The sequence below is a fragment of the Haliotis cracherodii genome, unplaced genomic scaffold, assembly GCF_022045235.1.
Source record: "Haliotis cracherodii isolate W230 unplaced genomic scaffold, xgHalCrac1.p SCAF_10, whole genome shotgun sequence".
Classification (NCBI taxonomy): Eukaryota; Metazoa; Mollusca; class Gastropoda; order Lepetellida; family Haliotidae; genus Haliotis; species Haliotis cracherodii.
The window spans coordinates 3,727,908-3,749,826 of record NW_027266265.1 but is presented as its reverse complement, the minus strand read 5'-3'; the positions used below and the strand labels follow the sequence as shown (position 1 = coordinate 3,749,826).

General features: G+C 41.0%; 1 protein-coding gene across 1 annotated transcript in view; it reads right to left on the bottom strand.

The window, feature by feature from the left end:
• Positions 1–18,050, bottom strand: part of LOC139453971 (ankyrin repeat domain-containing protein SOWAHC-like) — a 33,388-nt gene extending 15,338 nt beyond the window's left edge. The window contains exons 1-10 of the mRNA XM_071235431.1: positions 17,921–18,050; positions 14,833–14,894; positions 13,325–13,597; positions 11,490–11,648; positions 9,055–9,114; positions 8,220–8,321; positions 7,378–7,389; positions 3,954–4,043; positions 1,741–1,813; positions 1,230–1,310 (exon numbers count right to left, since the gene is read on the bottom strand). Coding sequence (XP_071091532.1) covers positions 1,230–1,310; positions 1,741–1,813; positions 3,954–4,043; positions 7,378–7,389; positions 8,220–8,321; positions 9,055–9,114; positions 11,490–11,648; positions 13,325–13,597; positions 14,833–14,894; positions 17,921–18,044 — 1,036 coding nt within the window. The 5' untranslated portion in view covers positions 18,045–18,050. The remainder of the gene's footprint in view (positions 1–1,229; positions 1,311–1,740; positions 1,814–3,953; positions 4,044–7,377; positions 7,390–8,219; positions 8,322–9,054; positions 9,115–11,489; positions 11,649–13,324; positions 13,598–14,832; positions 14,895–17,920) is intronic.
• Between the last annotated feature and the right edge of the window lie 3,869 nt (positions 18,051–21,919).

Sequence of the window (21,919 nt, the reverse complement as noted above, 5' to 3'; positions counted from 1 at the left end):
AAAACATATTCTAAATGCCTTCTTGTCTGATAATATCATAATGATATGCCATGTTGTCATAAATATCTGACGTAAGTATGTTTGGTTAATGTAAAATAATCTGGTTCATCAAGGCACAGACACTTCTTAGCGCCAACTACTGTGCAGCATCATCACAATTGTCCAACAAAGGATGCTTTTGTTTGCTTACTATAGTAGTATCTGTGCAATTGTCAGTTATATTGAGCATACAACCCTTTCATCACGTTCATCGAGATATGTTTCAGTGGTCCCTGATTTTACACATGTGAGGTGAGAAAGATATTTGAAGATTCTCAAACTAAACACACACCTAACAGGTCTCAAGTTGTCTTTTAATCCTGAGATCATCAACTGCCGTTTAAAGAAGTCAATAGCTAACTTGCTCTGTGTTAATCTAACCTGGCAGCCATGCATAACAGTGATAGAAACTAACTTTTTTAGTCCACTAGTTCTTATAATGATAATATATAGCAAAACCCTCAAAAATGGCAAATTTCTACAAGTCCTTTTGATACCTTAACTATTGGGCAGTTTGGCAAGAACTACAGGACTAGTGCCAAATTCTAACACTGCATAAAATCATCTTGCAAGTAAAGACTAGCAAATAATTGTTCATTTATGCATATCCATTTATATTGTTTTCAGAAGCCTGATTGCAAATGATATGGATTTTGTAGCAACATATCGGCAAATCTGAAAATTATACAGTTTCACTGTTTTCATATGCTACTCATTAGAAGTTAAGGATCACCTGATGCTGTCATATCACAAAAGTTAATCTGTCATGGCATATGAAAAAATGGGGTGTTCTTTAACTTCTTTTGAGTAGTATATGTTAGAAACACTTCATATCTACATCTTGTGCAAGCGAGTCTTCAGTGAGCCAAGATCTCAATGTCAGCTTTCATCATGAAGGCACTAGAACCAGCACCGCTTGTCTTCTACAAAGGTAGACTTCGTTACCATGGTTATAGGAGAGAACATGGCATCATTGTCCTGTGATGTCAGTTCAGCCAATCAGGAGGAGCCACACTGAATGGTGCAGTGACTCCTGCACCAGCAGATCTAAGCTGACGTTTGATTGGGCATATCGCTGAGGGACAGGTGCAGTATGGAGCGCCGTGATTGGCTACCCTGGGGGAGCGTGGGGAGACTGATTGTGATTGTCTGTGAATCATAGGGTCCTGAATAGGAGGATATTCGCTTACGTTGTGCTTTTGTAGAGGCGGAGTTCTTCAGATACTGCTTGGCCTTCTTGCCGCTGAAGTCCCTCATGTTGGCATCAGCTCCTGGAACATGACGGGGCACACTGAATATGGGGGACTTACTCTCAGTACTAACAACTAAGCTAGGCCTGGTCTGTGCACTGGTTGCGCAAAAGATGAGTGATCGTTGTTGGTTAATATGTTGGAATTGTATTCCGCAAGAAAAACTTGAGTGAGTGAAATCTATGATCAATTGTTGGGTTGGACCACAACATCATTCATCATAAATGGGCGTCATAATCTTTATGAACTGACACGGTAACATCAGGGATAATTAAAATTTAACACATTATCAATGAATTCACTCATAACAATGAATCACATAGGCTGGTGATGATGAAGTCACTTGGTGGAGACATCAATGATGGACAGACATTCTATATAATAGCAACCAGCATTGTTATATTACATGGCTATGACACTCATGTTTTCTGTATAGATAGGACCGACTTACTGTATGTCTGTACCAGGAGAGATATGATGTCTTCATGACCATGGATGGCTGCCATGTGGAGAGGTGTGTAACCCTGGGGAGGACAAAACACTGCATGAAGTACAAAATGTAATCTTAATCCCTGGATATAAAACAATGCCAAGCTGAACAAAAAATACAATTTAAACGGTAAATCAACATGTCTGGTGATTTTTTATCTCAAATTTCGAATTTGTACTGATGAAGTTTCTCATCACCCGTTTGTTTGCCAGACTTTGCTGAAAGGGTACGGTGTAATATTTTTCTGCGCATGATATTCAACTTTCTTGTTTTCCAAAATATTGAACCCGCTAGAGGGGGGTGCGCATTATACATGGGTGTGCACTATACTCAAGAAAATACGGTACTCAGGACATTAGGAGAGGTGGGATGGAGTGTAACGTTGCATTCAAGATTATTGCACTTATAGAGCGACAGGTGTGTGTGACTGGCTGCTTGTACTAGTCCAGACTAATGCTGGTTTAATAGTGCTAGCCCACTGAGATACCATGCTGCAGTTGAACATGAATTTTGTTGTGAACATGAGCACAGTATACCATGGTAAACCGACTCAGAGGTGACGAGTCCTTGTTTCATCCCCCTAATGCTAAGCACCAGGCTGAAGAACAAGTACCATCTTTTTACGTCTTTTGGTATGAGATGGCCATGGATCGCACCACCGACCTGCTCTTCGGGCGGATGCTCTACCACAAGACCTATCATAAGTTTCTGTCATAGACTAAGCACCACATACTGAACATGCTCATATCATATCTTAGACAATATGATAAAAAACAAACTTGTAAACTGTCTACATGATTTTCTCAGCAAGATATGTTGCTATATCATATATGATCAGACCTTAGATATATTGTATTACATGTCTGTACTTACCCCCTAGATGGTCCAGTATGGAAAAGAGAGAAATGACATACATGAACAGAACATCATATACACAATGAAATCAGTCAACACACAACAGCCACCAACTACCATGACTACCCCAATGTAAGTATCAGTATCAGTCAAGCACAGAACAAAGAGTTTTAGTTACTGTGTACAATTGTTTGACTGGCATTCTACAAGTTGGTCAGTAAGTCAGAAAACATACAACCTTATGGACAACAAGTTCTGGTATATTGCATACAGAGACGTTTCTATGTAGATTCTTACACCGTTATCAAACTGGAGTGACAAGACCCAAGTGATGAGAGGTATCATTTGCATGATATGTTGTGATAAGCAGCGGATTATCACTGACAAGAAGTTACTATCCATAAATTTGTATGTTTTCTTACTTACTGTCAACAATGTTTACATATCATGTTTACAGTTGTTTTAAGTAAGAACACAGAAGGAAGTGAATCAACAGTCCTTGTTAAACCAAATGGCAGTCAAACATCCTACTTACGTGCTGTAGATTCAAACAGAGGCAGGTAGCATCATCAAGAAAAAAAAGAAATTCTTCAAATTAGTTCCACATAGTGATTTCCCCATGTACAACTTGGACAACCCCATCATGAAGCCAGTCAGGTTTGAGCTACTTGTACCATGCATATCACAAAGTTATAACATTATTTACAGTTTCTGGTATCATTGAGGAGTGTCATTGATTAAAAGTTTAGCATTGAAAAATCCATTAAAAAATATCTTCATATATCAATATATAAATAATAATAAAATGTATTATACTGAGTGTATGCATAGACAAACATTACCTATGTAGACCTTAAGTAATCCATTTACTGCTAAACATGAACTAGGTTAAAAAGACAATTTCTATGGATGAACAACCGCTTTATTACAATAAGCGCGACGTTTCGGTGTAGATCCTAACACCTTCATCAAGCAAGTGACTTGACAATTTTCATTATAATAGTTTTCATAGTTTCTTTTTGACAGAGATCTTATGACAGTTAAATAATTGCTGGAGTTGTAACATATTTGGTCTTTTCTAACAGTGTTTTAGGATGTACGTGTCCCTTTGTTCATTGACATATTTACATTTGAACATGTTGAAGATGTAGTGGAATTCAACTCCAATGTCAAACTATCAAAAAATTTCAAATATATAAGGTTTCACTCTGTAGCTTTTACACAGGCACACGCAAACATGGGTCCAAGCAACCAGCATCAAGGCTACATGTTAGTCCTCTTACATATTGGAAAGAACAAACTGAGAGGAGATCTCTTACCGTCCTGGAGTTGACGCTGACGCCAGGCTTTGATGCAACTAGCTTGACGACCTCTGCCTTGCCGTGTTTACATGCCCAGTGCAGCGCCGTCTAGAGGCAGAGAAGATGAGTTCAGAGACAGTTTCGGGTTGCAAATATGACTATCACCCTGACAACGAGATACTGGATGCATGTCATCTCTAGTACCTGTTGGTTGTTTAATACAGCAATAATCCAACTGTATGACAGCTTCCTGTAAATAATCCAGTCTGAACCAGACAGTCCAGTGATTGATTTTATAAGCAACCACCCACGTTTTCAGGGTACAATGACACACAATCAACCAAGTCAATGAGTCTGACAGCCCGATCCATCAAGTCGTATCTTACGAGGAAGTATGGTTTTATGCTTTATTTTAGAAATATTCCAGCAACATCACGGCCATGGACACCAGAAATGGGCTTCACACATTGTACCCATGTAAGGAATAGAACCCGGGCCTTAGGGGTGACAAGCAAACACTTTAACCACTAGGGTACCCCACTGTCCCTCGCGTGTTACAGCCAGCATAGGTTAATGAGGGCCGGAATCCAAACGAGGAAAATCTATATAAACCTATATGTCTATTCTCTTTTAAAATTTTTTTTTTTTTTTTTGCCACACTCAGCATTATTCCAGCCACATGATGGGGGTCTGTAAATATTCTAGTCTGGACCAGAAATCCAGTGATTGATGCCATGATCATCGATCTAAGCAATTGGGAAACGATGACATGAATCAACCAAGTCAACGGATCTTCATGGGTCGTGAAGTCTTGAAAAAGTGTCTAGAATGTTAATAACTTGAAAGGTTTTGTAGACTTTGACACAACTATATATTTCATTGCCTTGACTATTATTCAGCAACTTGATACTTACATACTGAGGAATCCAGGAGAGGCAGCGGCAGTTGAAATGAACAGAATAACACATTAGACCTCTTCATGTTATACATACATATCTAAAAACACTCCTTCCTTGTTCAGCATACAGTATTTTCATTAAACATATGATGCTTATTTACTCACAGAATAATATCAAATGTTTTATCACATATGGTTGAACATGTTAAAACGTTTAAACAATCATCTTTAACCAGTTCTCTTTAACCTTCTCTATGCACAGTGTTGAATGATTGAATACTTACACCCTGGAGTTGTTGAGTGGATATGTGGAAGAAATAAAACACTGATTAGTATGTATCAACATTCCCATTACACACGTCACATCTGTGACAGAGGCAATACTGCATGATACAAACATTATTATCAATTATCATAACCACATATAATCTGGAATAACTCAAAGAGAAATCAGATGAACAAATAACCGATAATTTATAGGGATAGAAATTGAAAAACATCTATAAGCCCGAATAGTGATGACATATAGGAATAACCCCTACAAAATGTTGGAAATTCTCCTGAGGATACATTTAACATGAACAAAACTGGTGATGTAGCAAACTGGTGATGTAGCTAACTGGTGATGTAGCTAACTGGTGATGTAGCTAACTGGTGATGTAGCAAACTGGTGATGTAGCTAACCGGTGATGTAGCTTACTGGTGATGTAGCTAACTGGTGATGTAGCAAACTGGTGATGTAGCAAACTGGTGATGTAGCTAACTGGTGATGTAGCTAACTGGTGATACAGCTAACTGGTGATGCAGCTAACTGGTGATGTAACAAACTGGTGATGTAGATAACTGGTGATATAGCTAACTGGTGATGTAGCAAACTGGTGATGTAGCAAACTGGTGATGTAGCTAACTGGTGATGTAGCTAACTGGTGATGTAGCTAACCGGTGATGTAGCTAACTGGTGATGTAGCTAACTGGTGATGTAGCTTACTGGTGATGTAGCTAACTGGTGATGTAGCAAACTGGTGATGTAGCAGCTGGGTGATGTAGCTAACTGTTGACATAGCAAACTGGTGATGTAGCTAACTGGTGATGTAGCTAACTGGTGATGTAGCAGCTGGGTGATGTAGCTAACTGTTGATGTAGCAGGCTGGTGATGTAGCTAACTGGTGATGTAGCTAACTGGTGATGTAGCAAACTGGTGATGTAGCTAACTGGTGATGTAGCTTACTGGTGATGTAGCTAACTTGTGATGTAGCCAACTGGTGATATAGCTAACTGGTGATGTAGCAAACTGGTGATGTAGCTAACTTGTGATGTAGCAAACTGGTGATGTAGCAGCTGGGTGATGTAGCTAACTGGTGATGTAGCAGCTGGGTGATGTAGCTAACTGGTGATGTAGCTAACCGGTGATGTAGCTAACTGGTGATGTAGCAGCTGGGTGATGTAGCTAACTGGTGATGTAGCAGCTGGGTGATGTAGCCAACTGGTGATATAGCTAACTGGTGATGTAGCAAACTGGTGATGTAGCTAACTTGTGATGTAGCAAACTGGTGATGTAGCAGCTGGGTGATGTAGCTAACTGGTGATGTAGCAGCTGGGTGATGTAGCTAACTGGTGATGTAGCAGCTGGGTGATGTAGCTAACTGGTGATGTAGCTAACTGGTGATGTAGCAGCTGGGTGATGTAGTTAACTGGTGATGTAGCAGCTGGGTGATGTAGCAGCTGGGTGATGATGTAGCAAACTGGTGAAGTAGCTAACTGGTGATGTAGCAAACTGGTGATGTAGCAGCTGGGTGATGTAGCTAACTGTTGACATAGCAAATTGGTGATGTAGCTAACTGGTGATGTAGCTAACTGGTGATGTAGCAGCTGGGTGATGTAGCTAACTGTTGATGTAGCAGGCTGGTGATGTAGCTAACTGGTGATGTAGCTAACTGGTGATCTAGCAAACTGGTGATGTAGCTAACTGGTGATGTAGCTTACTGGTGATGTAGCTAACTTGTGATGTAGCCAACTGGTGATATAGCTAACTGGTGATGTAGCAAACTGGTGATGTAGCTAACTTGTGATGTAGCAAACTGGTGATGTAGCAGCTGGGTGATGTAGCTAACTGGTGATGTAGCAGCTGGGTGATGTAGCTAACTGGTGATGTAGCAGCTGGGTGATGTAGCTAACTGGTGATGTAGCAGCTGGGTGATGTAGCCAACTGGTGATATAGCTAACTGGTGATGTAGCAAACTGGTGATGTAGCTAACTTGTGATGTAGCAAACTGGTGATGTAGCAGCTGGGTGATGTAGCTAACTGGTGATGTAGCAGCTGGGTGATGTAGCTAACTGGTGATGTAGCAGCTGGGTGATGTAGTTAACTGGTGATGTAGCAGCTGGGTGATGTAGCAGCTGGGTGATGATGTAGCAAACTGGTGAAGTAGCTAACTGGTGATGTAGCAGGCTGGTGCTCTGTCTCTTATTGATGATGATAACTACATTACAAATGATAATCTGGCCACAGTTTGGATGATGACAGAGACGTGGGTCTGTACTTACATTCGTGAAATTCTGAAACACAAATGTGGAAACGACTTTGTAATACTTATAAAATAGATGAAATACAAAACAGTTATGATAACATGATCTAGATGATACCAGGGAACTCATGAAAGTAATTCTAGCTGGTATCTGGGAAACTGATTTAAACATTATATCTCTCTAAAACATGAATTTGTAATTCATAATTATTTAAGACATAGAAAATGAAAAAAAATACTCCAAAACCGACACACACTTACTGCTACATATGTATCTTTCTGAGGCAAGGGAGATAACTGACCACAAAAGTCATGTTTCCACCCATGCCAAACTAGGCTGGAATAGAGTTTGGAATGGAGTTTGGGCTGGACTAATGAGTCTATGCATAGTCAAACAAAATCAACATCTGGTTCATAAACTGCCATGCAGGTTTCGGTTGATTGCAAGATTTGCTAAGTATGTGTATCGACAACTTAACATCAACAGGTATTTTCCAATCTTTTCATGTTTTTAATTGCTCACAAGATTTGATGTACTTTGCATAGAAAGTCCCCTTTTATCACAAAACAGATTTTGATTATCGATCAGATTGTCTTGACTGGGTGCCGCCATTTTGTTTGAGGCAAATGCAAGTGATATGAGAGGTGGAATCTGTTTGGTCAATAGGAGGGACATGACTCGTAAAAGTTGCTGGTGGCCCTACGATTGAGCCCAGCCTAGTTCGGCAAGGGTGGAAACTCGACTTTTACAGTCAGTTAACTCCCTTGCCCCGGGAAGATGCTACACATGACACTTAAATTGTTTGGAAGGTAAAACACTGACATTCATCTGTAACAGTGGATGCTGTGCTCCGCACGTACCTTAAGTTTGGCCAGCTGTGGGTTCTTGCTGAGCAGCCTGTTCATGTCATGGTATTCCGAGTGGCAGCACGTCAACATCCACTCCCTCTCCTCAGGGTCCAGCTGAAACAGGACGCAATACACAAATACAGAGCGGGGAGTAGCGTTAATAATGTCCTTAGGGTCCAGCTGAAACAGGCAATACACAAATACAGAGTGGGGAGTAGCGTTGACACTGTCCTCAGGGTCCAGCTGAAACAGGCAATACACACATACAGAGCGGGGAGTAGTGTTTACACTGTCCTCAGGGTCCAGCTGAAACAGGCAATACACAAATACAGAGGGAGGGAGTAGCGTTGACACTGTCCTCAGGGTCCAGCTGAAACAGGCAATACACATATACAGAGGGAGGGAGTAGAGTTTACACTGTCCTCAGGGTCCAGCTGAAACGGGCAATACACATATACAGAGGGAGGGAGTAGCGTTAACACTGTCCTCAGGGTCCAGCTGAAACAGGCAATACACACATACAGAGCGGGGAGTAGTGTTTACACTGTCCTCAGGGTCCAGCTGAAACAGGCAATACACATAGACAGAGGGAGTAGAGTTTACACTGTCCTCAGGGTCCAGCTGAAACAGGCAATACACATAGACAGAGGGAGGGAGTAGTGTTTACACTGTCCTCAGGGTCCAGCTGAAACAGGCAATACACACATACAGAGCGGGGAGTAGTGTTTACACTGTCCTCAGGGTCCAGCTGAAACAGGCAATACACAAATACAGAGGGAGGGAGTAGAGTTTACACTGTTTCTCCACCGCTACGAGCTGTCAACATGGTGTGTGTCGTGCTACTCACCGTGACAAATGATGTGCCTGACTGGGAGTCATCGTCGTCTCCTCCAGAACCCCGGCTTCCCTGAAGGTACAAGCACAGACAGTTAGTTTCATCATTGTTTGTTTGTTTCTTTGTTTGTTTGTTCGTTGTTTACAGAAGCACTGAGGCCTGTAAATAACTGAGTCTGGACCAGACAATTCAGTGATGGACATAGAATGTGAACAACAATCCATGCCACTGGGGTACCAGGACACACTGATCAACTCACTACGCCTGACCCCCCGATTCATTCAGTTACCTCCTTTGACCAGCATACCAATTCTAACCCGGAATCTCCACAGGTAGGACTGGATAGGTTACGAGGGTACCAATTCTAACCCGGAATCTCCACAGGTAGGACAGGATAGGTTACGAGGGTACCAATTCTAACCCGGAATCTCCACAGGTAGGACTGGATAGGTTACGAGGGTACCAATTCTAACCCGGAATCTCCACAGGTAGGACAGGATAGGTTACGAGGGTACCAATTCTAACCCGGAATCTCCACAGGTAGGACTGGATAGGTTACGAGGGTACCAATTCTAACCCGGAATCTCCACAGGTAGGACTGGATAGGTTACGAGGGTACCAATTCTAACCCGGAATCCCCACGGGTAGGACTGGATAGGTTACGAGGGTACCAGTTCTAACCCGGAATCTCCACAGGTAGGACTGGATAGGTTACGAGGGTACCAATTCTAACCCGGAATCCCCACGGGTAGGACTGGATAGGTTACGAGGGTACCAGTTCTAACCCGGAATCTCCACAGGTAGGACAGGATAGGTTACGAGGGTACCAATTCTAACCCGGAATCCCCACGGGTAGGACTGGATAGGTTACGAGGGTACCAGTTCTAACCCGGAATCCCCATGTTAGGACAGGATAGGTTACGAGGGTACCAATTCTAACCCGGAATCTCCACAGGTAGGACAGGATAGGTTACGAGGGTACCAATTCTAACCCGGAATCCCCACGGGTAGGACTGGATAGGTTACGAGGGTACCAATTCTAACCCGGAATCCCCATGTTAGGACAGGATAGGTTACGAGGGTACCAATTCTAACCCGGAATCTCCACAGGTAGGACTGGATAGGTTACGAGGGTACCAGTTCTAACCCGGAATCTCCACAGGTAGGACAGGATAGGTTACGAGGGTACCAATTCTAACCCGGAATCCCCACGGGTAGGACTGGATAGGTTACGAGGGTACCAATTCTAACCCGGAATCCCCATGTTAGGACAGGATAGGTTACGAGGGTACCAATTCTAACCCGGAATCTCCACAGGTAGGACTGGATAGGTTACGAGGGTACCAATTCTAACCCGGAATCCCCATGTTAGGACAGGATAGGTTACGAGGGTACCAATTCTAACCCGGAATCTCCACAGGTAGGACTGGATAGGTTACGAGGGTACCAGTTCTAACCCGGAATCTCCACAGGTAGGACTGGATAGGTTACGAGGGTACCAGTTCTAACCCGGAATCTCCACAGGTAGGACTGGATAGGTTACGAGGGTACCAGTTCTAACCCGGAATCTCCACAGGTAGGACAGGATAGGTTACGAGGGTACCAATTCTAACCCGGAATCCCCACGGGTAGGACTGGATAGGTTACGAGGGTACCAGTTCTAACCCGGAATCTCCACAGGTAGGACTGGATAGGTTACGAGGGTACCAGTTCTAACCCGGAATCCCCACGGGTAGGACTGGATAGGTTGCGGAGGTACCAATTAACCAATGATTAACAACAGACTTTCGTCATCTGAAACTATTACAAAGACATTTCCTCAGCATAAGGTGATTACAGGTAGACATTGCCTGAACATGAAAATCCTTGACAAGCTGACAAAGTGTACTCAATCTCATTATAATCAGATCTTAGTTCAAAGATCTGAGGACATCCCATTAGGGGTCACGTCAGAACAACCTTTCATCCGACCAATCAGAGAGTCACTTACCAGATCATGAAAGTGATAGTCGGAATGTGATTGCTGATCATGCAACCTCAAAAACTTTAACATGGGGTATTCCGAACGATAGTTACGGGCATAACGACTGAATCCATACAATCTGGACCATCTATTAAGTCATTCCAGAATGTTCTTTTGTTCAGCTTTCAAATTTTTTATCGAGAATTTGTCAAAATATGTGTCGAAGCGTAGTCGCCAATTTGAAATTAGCGTCGTAAAGCACAAGAAAGCTGCCTTCTGATTGGCTAATGTCGACTTCTTGTTAGTCATTCCATTGGTCAGTCAAAGTTCGCATAAGGTCGGTCTGACGTGACCTATAATGGGGTGTCCTCAGATCTTTGTTTAGCGTTTGCGAGAACTAAGATCTGATTTTAATGAGATTGAACTGTACTTGCATGTCCAACTCTTATTAAAGAACCCTTGCCTTCTAAGCACATGACCTTACATATTTTGGTTCCTTCTTCTTGGAAGGCTGGTTAACGAGGAGGTCACTCTCGGACTGCATGCGGTTCAGATGCTTGGCCCGCTCCTTGACGCTCAGCACGGACATGTTCTGGTCTTCCTCAGTGGACGTCTGAGAAGACTTGCCGGAACCTTGAGATTCCTGAAAACATCAAACAAAAGTCTCACTGTTTTTCCCTTTTTCTGAACAGACAAAAGCATCTCTTAACAGTTATAACACATGCCAATAAATGCAGCACCAGGATGTGGCGTGGAACAAAACTTTGCCCATCACAGTTAGCCAGCCTATGATTGAACTACTGGTAAAAATATCAAGTGCTGTCTTGGTCAGGTTTGAACAGCAATGAACAGCAGCCAGCTTAGCTATCCAGAATGTTTGGTCCTATAATTTAGAGTTATCCGCCCCTTGTATACATAAACATGGCAGGCTTGAGATGTTTCGGGATGAGACAGTTTCTAAAACGCTGGCTGTACCTAAGGCAATAAGACGGCATCTCTATGCCTTTTTTCGACTAGTTGCTAATCTACTTGGCAAGTGCAATTTGGATACCTATTTGTACACACCAAATTCCTGCCATCTTCTGGAATCAAGCATGGACACGGGACTCTTTCAAGACAATTGAACAGTGACAGAATTCTGAACATTCATTCTAATGCGTGGTACTTATTGCTGCATTGTATTGCATGTGTTGATTGTAAACCTAACATAATTTATTGATTACATGTATTCATTGATCCTGTGTGGTCACTTAGAGATTTCACAATTTAGTTCCTTGGGGACAGACTTCAGGGTTCACCTTTGCATTTCAATCGGAAATCACCTTGTAGCACCACCAAAATTTATCACAAATCATAGAAGCATAATTACATTATTAATCTAACACATTAACTTGAGTAATCCCTTACTGCTTCTCTGCTAATAACTTGTTCTCAATTAACAGTCAGGGGTAGTCCAAAGCTTAGGCATCGTACAGTCTGTGCCATACCCTTCAGTGTCTGTTACCCCAACAATGTTGTCTCCTGGCGTCATTTTCAGAAGATTTTTGTATTTATCATGTTCACCTGGTTAATACACGTATATGGACTTTCTTAGCTAAGCATACTGTGGCAATCAAACTTTCACTTCGACTCCTTCTTCAGACTAGTGGATGAAATCGCAGACAAATTTTGCTCAGTCTAATACATGTGAGTGAGTAAGTATGGTTTTACGCCGCTTTTAGTAATATTCCAGCAATATCATGGCGGGGGACACCAGAAATGGGCTTCACACATTGTACACATGTCGGGAATCGAACTCGGGTCTTCGGCGTGACGAGCACACGCTTTAACCACTAGGCTACCCGACCGCCCCTCTAATACATTAAAAAGCTCAGATAATAGCCCACATAAAAAGTAAAATTGATTTTGAGAAACAATAGTTTTGGGATAGTTGACTCACTAGTTCTTGGCACAGAATGAATTAATCACTCTCATTGTCATTTTTCACAATGATAGATGCGCTCTAGGTGTTCTACTGACTGTGGAGACAATGAATGTTCTACTGACTGTTGGAGGCAATGAATATTCTCCTGACTGTTGGAGGCAATGAATGTTCTACTGACGGTGGAAGCAATGAATGTTCTACTGACCGTGGAAGCAATGAATGTTCTACTGACGGTGGAAGCAATGAATGTTCTACTGACCGTGGAGGCAATGATTGTTCTACTGACTGTTGTAGGCAATGAGTGTTCTACTGACGGTGGAAGCAATGGATGTTCTACTGACCGTGGAAGCAATGGATGTTCTACTGACCGTGGAAGCAATGAATGTTCTACTGACCGTGGAAGCAATGGATGTTGTAGACATGGCCAGGCTGCTGATGCTGATGCTGTCTGCAGAATGGACGGAGCCCTTCATCTGGGAATCCAGGCTCCCTTCACTCCGCACCTTAGATATGGAGCCCCCTTCAACATCATCCTGGCCTGGGGGGTAGGGCGGGGGCTTGCTAGGGGGTTCCGACTGTGCCCGCTGGAGATCACCCACAGACTTTACTGCAGCTACTGGTCCTGCTTCGGGACGGAACTTCTTCTTCAGGACGAGAACCTTCTCCCCCTGGATCAACACCAGTAGACACATGGTAGAGCTGGTCACACATGCTACATGGTTTTGTCTGTTTTGTGTTCCTCCTCTAGGCTTCAGAGGAAGGGGTCAGGAGGGCAAAAGATTTTTTTAATTTTTAAAAACATGCACTGGCCTTGTTAAATCGATAAGTTCTGTTCTGGTTCACAATTTGAAGTCATGATTCCATGAGTTCAAAACAGGTAATGAACTTTAAAAAAATTCAAAAGCAAATGAGCTCCTAAGGTCCTATCATTGTTATTGTGCTATACTCAAAGTGCAGTCTTGTTACATGGTGCTGGGAAGCTATTTAAGATGGAAGAGATTGAGGGTTTGAATAACGAAAACATTAAAGGAAAAGGGACAATTATCTGTTGAGTTATTTCTCTTCTTCGTCAAATATCCTTTCAGTAAAGTCCAGCATTATGGAACAGGCATTTCCAGGGAGGGATGATATTCCTAATGGGTGGATATAGATAGGTGTGATTACATGTTTGTACAGGACAGTCATACATAACACAGGACCAACAGAAGATGAGAAACCAGGGGTGGATCCAGCATTTTAAACTACAGTCTCCTGGCAGGCAAATTAGGAAAAAATCATTATTATTTCTGATTATGGGACTTCCTTAAGTTCTTATTTTCCTAAATCCAGAGGGGTTTTTAACATTGGTTTTGGATATTGCATTTAATGCAATAATATATAACCTAAGCATTAAATTAGTTACTGGTAAAAAATATTAACATGAATTGGGCAAGTTTAAATCATGTTAATGGCATTTGCTACAAATTTGGGGCTGAATATCGGCTTCTGGGCCGGTTTAGATAAATCCTTGGAAACACAGCCTGCTGTTTCAAGCTGCTAGCCTTGATTCAGGACTAAACGTCTGTCTTGTCCTAATATCAATCAAGCTTATTATTACATAACTTATTGTTTGTTGTCAGAGGAATTCCTGTATATCAGATATTCCATGTACACATCATGAACATTATCATATTTGGTCAGAGAAGTAAATAAACATCTGGCAAATCTGCAGTCATCAGATAAACAATGATAAAATACATGGCAGTGTTCAGAATTAAGCGTGAAAGTGAAATGTGTTGAATTTGGAGATTACAGATGTATAACTATAATAACTAACTTCAAATACTGCATAACACTATGAAAGCGATAGCAAAATAAACAGTAGATATTTTCTCATGAAAAAGAAACTCAGGACATTTCTTACATCTTCAACTTTTATTGTTGCCAGCTCATTGACATAGTCCTTAAACTTCTCCCTGTTGTGAGCTGAAAAAAACAAAAACAAAAAAACACTCATCACCATGTACATAATGGTAAATATGATAAATAAATGACATCCCTTTCTTTGCATGAAATATCTAGCTAAAGTACTAGTTAATCTGTTTGCTACTTTATACATGAAATAGAAATATATCATAGTAGTCAACAGTTTGCAAAACAAAGACGGACATTGAACAAAAGTTGTTGTCAACATTGAGATGATTGATATTCAAATATGTTCTGCATAAATACTCAGGACTAAAATCTAACCATGCTAACAAAGAATAGAACAATATATAATGTCATAAGGAGAAACATACATGTCCAGGTCCTGTCTGGCAATTTAAAAAAAGTAGAAGTTTACAGAGGCAAATATGTATTTTGAGAGTATTTAGGAGCATGGTCAAACACCACAATACAGCAAAAAAGGAAACATGTCTGTTGTGACCCACCAGTAGCTAAAATAAATACCAAAATGCATTCATTTTGTACAAAAATGGCCGACTAATCGCCATATATAGCTGGCCATATCAAAAATTGGATTCAAACCCCTTGAACACAATCAGGTATAAGGTGAAGCGAGATGAAATGAGGTTTAACGTCGCGTCCAAGATTATTGCACTTAAATAGCTATGTGCATGCACGTGTGTTTGCGTGTGTGTGTGTGTGGCTGCTTGTACTAGACCGGACTGGTGCCGATTTATGGTGCTAGCTCACTGAGATACCATGCCGCAGTTTGACATGAACATGATGAATACCCCACTCAGACACAGTATACTGACTCCGAGCCGGCCAGTCCTTGTTTTAGCCCCTTAATGCCGAGCTCCAGACAGGGTAACAACAAGTACCATCCTTTCATGTCGTTTGGTATGACGCAGACGGGGACTGAACCCCGGACCTTCCTCTCTCTGGGCGAACGCTCTACCACTAAACCATGGAGGCAGTCAATCAGGAATGATCACTGATTGGAAGAAGTGTGTGAAGTTTTAACTTTGTTGCTTCAGTAGTATTCAAGTAGATGTTTACCACAAATGACAGGACAAATTAACTGTGCTAATGAGTTATTCTTATTTGACCACAATGCAGTTTACCAGGCGCAGCTAACATAGCGCTAATGTTTGGCTCAACATTCACAGACCTTGAGCACTTGTTGAGTGCATCTTCAATCCTTAGGGTTAGTTGTGCTTCTAGGGTTAGGGTATTTTACCCGAAACTCTTTCCTTAGCCCTTGGATCCCCTTTCCAATCAAGCATCCTTTTACAATCCTAAGTGTTTGGTACCACTTGCCAGTCAACTACCCCCTTGTCCTAAGGGTTAGGCATTCCTTATAGTCCTTAGGGTTAGTTGTGAGGTAGGCTAAGGGTTAGTGATCACTTTTAATGAAGAAATCCAAAGTAATTAGAGGAAAATCAGTATCGTATCCTTAGAGTTTCATGAAGAAAATGGCTTATGCGCATAAAGGTAAATAATTGGGTGGTGATTACTTGCAGTGATAGAAACCAACGGTTTTAGTGCACTATCATACAAATTTCTACTTGTCCTAATTAGGGCTTCCACGAGTCCAAATTTTTGGACTCGAGTACCCGAGGGGTGAAACTCGACTCGTACTCGAGTACCCGAAAATAGGACGTCCTTTAAGAATATTGATTCATTAGATCAAAATTGCCATCTAAAGGTATTAAAACATGTTATAGATATAATTGAACTACACTGAAATGTAAATAGAGAGCGTCCACAGAACTTGTTTATCTGTCAAAGTGTATGGAAGTGTTCAGTGTTAATGTTTGCTTGTAAAGTTCTGCACTAATCTTAATCACGACCTTCAAAAACATTACGCCACATCTACAAAAACTACAATACATTTGAACACAAACCATGTTGGTTTCTTCTAACGATCAGCGTTTCATTCGACACCTGCCAACAAGCACGAACAATAATTCGCAGGAAGAAAATCGATAATGTGCATCACGTGACATACACGTATACACAGCTGCTGGGCTGCAAGACTAAGGCCACTAAATATGGAAATGTAGTACTATAAGTTCATTCATTCATGAGTTGGTCACGTTTTCAAACTGTACCAAACTGTCGACCTGTCGCTTGATTTGTAAGCACTGAAATAACACATATTTATCAGCTAGTCAGTTGTTAATCTGTGTAAGGGAATACACTTTGCATTTGATGTCGGAGCAAAGAAGCAATAATTGCCTTGATACATTCAATTTCTTCAAGTCGGGAAGGAAAAACAATAAATACGTCTATTTTATGTGACATTTTCAATTGTTCTAATGTACATCTACTTTCTACAAAGAATACATTATTCAAACAATATTGAGTTCATCAACATAACTGTATAAATTGCTTGATCAATCTCATTAAAATCAGATCTTAGTTGTCGCGACCGCTAAACAATGATCTGAGGACATCACATCATGTGTCACGTCAGAACGACGTGTTATGGGTTTTCCAATTCTTAAACATTCTTAGTTATCTTGCTAATCAGATATATAAAGATATACTTAGAAATACTAAATAGAGTACAAATGTTTGAATTTTTAGGGGCACGAAATTATCGCAACCAAACACAGCTAACCCAATAAAGGATCGAAGAGGCACGCAAGATCAGTGAATACGCTATGTCCGGTATACTGCATTGTTGCCACACCGTGTACCAATAACACTGGGGTAATGTGTTGATTGTGGTACTTTCGGTTGATCTTCAAAAATACGTCGATCTCTCGTTATTCCTCACCCGATAAACAACGTAAATATGTCAGTGAAAATTGCAACTGAAACTAGTGAAAGATATTGGTAGGGTAAGCGATGTCAGCGCAGCGTGAAATCTGTCAGTCCTGAGCTCGATTAACAACGTGAACCTCAATGTTGCAACTATGATGAACAATATTTGAAGGATCACGATCTAAAATTGTCAATTTCAGTTTGTGGACGGATGAAGTTTTCACTACATGTCAGGATCTATCTTGTGCCGACGTATGTTTGTATATTGGGTGTGTTTTTTTAAAAAGAGTTACCTTTGTGCGATTGGTCGTTGAGAAATGTCTTAAAGTGGGTTACCAGCTGATGATTTTTCACTCTACCGCCATTATTAATCATAAAATCCTTCACGGAAGCCAAAGTAAATTCTCTGGCCGCCATTTCCCTTTTTCCTACCGGAAGTTTACAAATCCGGGGAGCAGTCTGTGAGTTTTCATATTAGGGACCGATCATTTATTCATTTGAACCCCCATGTTAATCGGAGCTTACATTTCAAGACATATTCACACCAAAATGTAAAGCTGAGTTTAGATATTTCACTTACAAAAGATGCATAGTTTTAATATATTTCAACAATTGAACATGTATCAGGCAGGCTGATCACGTGCAGTGCGAGAGCTGCTAAAAAAACGTATTTAGAGGGAGTGGACCAAACTCTTTTCTAAACTGTCAGGACACGAGCCAAAATATTGTCAATTTATTTCATTGACACCCATTTGCAATCTGGATAGTTTCCATTAAAAAAAAACAACGTATTATCAGGTTTATGAAAGAACCATAACCTCTTCGTGGACAAGTATATATTTCACAATGTATTATATTCATATGCGTCATGTATATTTAACATAACGCCAGTCTTTGAATAGCAGTGGGGCTGAATTTGGACTAGATGTTCCATCAGCAGACGTGGCAAAAAGCAAAACACTTTTTATTCCGAAAACGGCATCCGCTTTTAATATAGATCAGAAACGAAAACGGCAACGTATTTTCATAAATACTTTTTATCGTTTACATTTTTATATATAGATCTATATATATTATGGAGGCCTGATAGCGGGCAGAATGATAATAAAACATCAGAAATCAAGATTTTCATAAGTGTTTACACTTCACCACTGTGCACGAATTTTAATGTGATACTTTTCCGGTCATTTATAGCCATTTTTGACAGTCGCCGTTCTCGGGTGTATCAATCTGACTCGAACACCCTATCTCCAACTGAGGACAACAAGGTTCATAGCGTGAACTCACTTACCCATGTTAGAGGGAATAATTCACAGATATGGTATCCACACAACGTCTCGTGCTGAAAAAACACACAACTCCTTCTCGGCTCCAACCACGTCTAGACCCCATGGAGTGTAATCTGAATCAGGAAATAGATGCTTCAAGTCAATTATGTTCACCTCGTGTTTTTTGTATATAATTATTAGTCAGTAACACATATATGTATCCACATGTATCAACAATAGTAAAAGTAGTAGTAGTGGTACGTAGTAGTAGTAATAGTAGTAGTAGTGGTAGTAGTGGTAGTAGTAGTAGTAGTAGTAGTAGTGATCGAGTGAGTGAGTTAGAATTAAACGTCGCATCGGCATTATTTCATCCATATAGTAGTAGTAGTAGTAGTAGTAGTAGTAGTAGTAGTAGTAGTTATATTTGTTGTTGCTGAAGTAATTTCGCGAGGACTTGACGGAATCCTAATAATCGGCTATTATTGGATATCCATATAAATCTGATGTTCTGATTTAATATATTAATATAATACCCCTAAAATAAGAATAATAACCTTAAACACGTCTTCTTTCTATTTTCAAATGTACTGGTAGAGTTGGGTGGGCGATAGTTTGTGGCTCAACATTAAAGAAATACTTTTACTAACCATAGTGACGTGCCAAGCTGGAAGTGTCCTTAGCCCAGCGTGTTACTCTACACCAGGAAGGGTTCAACCACTCTCCACTCATATCCTGCTTCGACTGATTCATCCCCACAAGGCAAACCTCCCTGCAGCTCCTCAAGTACGGCGTCACTATGCACTGGCGAACTTTGACGCCACAAAATAAAACTGTGTTTAGATTTGAAGTCAAAACATTCACTCGACGAAAAAGATCCCGGGCACAGAGAACGCACTTGAGTTATCTAAATCTCCGATATCCCCGTGAGATCTCATTAAAATCAGATCTGTCTTCCAGTGAGTGAGTGAGGGTGGTTTTACGCCGCTTTTAGCAATATTCCAGCAATATCACGGCGGGGGACACCAGAAATGGGCTTCACACATTGTACCCATGTCGGGTATCGAACCCGGGTCTTCGGCGTGACGAGCGAATGCTTTAACAACTAGGCTACCCGACCGCCCCTCTTTGTCTTCGATAGCGAGAACTAAGATCTGATTTTAATGAGATTGGTTGTTGCCCTATCTAGACGTTGTAGACGTGTGTCAAACTGAGTGTCTGGGTGTCTTGGTGAATCAGCTGATCGATTGATATACATCCGCAGGATGACTTATCAGACAAACAGTGGGTTTTGACTGACTTCAACCAACATGATCAAATTTGCTGTGATTGTCACATGGCCCGAGACAAGTCTCCCTTGATGTTTTGTCTTTTGTTTAGTTTGTTTAATGCCGCACTCATCAATATTCCACCTATACGACGGCAGTCTGTAAATAATCCAGTCTGGACCAGGCGACCCATGCAGTGATTGACGTCATGAGCATCGGTCGACGCAGTTGGGATACGGTGACATGTATCAACCAAGTCAGCAAGCTGGGGTCCTATATTCTTACCCGGCACCCCACGGGCCCCTGAATGTAGGTCAAGATGAAGTACAGGGTGAAATATTTGGCATATGAATTAAGCTGTTATTTTTTCTTCTAAAAACAACGAAACATATGGTGGCTGATTAGGGCCATCGCCATATCGCCCTGAGATATACACGCGACAAAGCGATCGTACGACACGACATGGTGATAAAGCCACAAGGCAATATGGCGATATAGTCACGCGATATGGCGATATTGCGAAATGGTGATACAGTGATATCATCATGTGTTTATATCTGTACGCGTGTATGCGCGTGCGTGCGTGCGTGCGTGCGTGCGTGTGTGTGTGTGTGTGTATTGTCCTAGGTCCAGGTAGAAGCAACCGCTTTCACAGGACCACACATTAACCTATATGTGTAAGGCAGGAATATGACGTGTGACTCATGTCTGAATCAGCAAAGTGCAGCAACGACCAAATCATACATAAAGAAAAACATGTGATCGATGAAACATCATAAATAAACCTAAAAAAACAGTTTGGTTATCGTTGGCTTAGATGTTGTCTTTTAGCTACTGCATGTTGAACCGTTGGTTTGTTTGTTCGTTGTAGCTCTACATATATTGTGATCAATGCGTCTAAAATAGCCTTTCCAATACCCATACTTGTCCTTGAGAACAATTATCCCATACCTGTCACAATAGTCAATATTAGTAAAATAAAATATGTGTATATTCCCTAACGTTTATTTCTGGACAGTCGGTATTTGAAAGTTCTGAAGCAGTTAATCATGGGACTTAGACCTAGGTGTTTGTGCGATGAGACCTCTTCTATTGGAGTACTTTTCATTTTAAGAAAACTTTTTACAACAAATGCAACAAAATAACCACAAATACCTTAATTTTGTTTACAAAAATATACCTGTCCACCTTCAATGCACCTTGCGCGTTGATATCCCCAAACTTCAGTAGCGTAGATTGTATGGATGTGATCATTCTGTCAAACTAAGTACATTGACGTATTTACATTAAGCTTATAACGCTTAATAACTCTCAAACGCCAAATGTGGCTTTCTGAGCTTGTTGTGATAAGTGTAGACAGGTTCCCCCAACTCAGTGTAGGTGTGAAATAGATACCGAGAAGTTTATATTCAGATACGGTTTCTAAACTATGTCCGTCACAGTTCCTTTTTCAGTTGTTTTAAACTGCCCACCTCTTCGGAATACCACGATCTTTTGTTTATTCACTTTGATGCAAATATGTGTTGATGTAATCTATACAGGCTACCTGCAGCATTTACCTGCCAAATAATAAGGTGGTGAAATTTTCTGGAAGATTACCAAAATATATACCTCTGCAGTCAGACTGTTTGATCATGATCAAGTCATTTAAAAAGTAAATAAATAATGTAGGGCTTAGCGTACAACCCTGTCTTGTTCTAACACTGCAGTCAAAGAAATCATCTAAACCATAACGTGTATTTACAAGAACGTAGGTGCG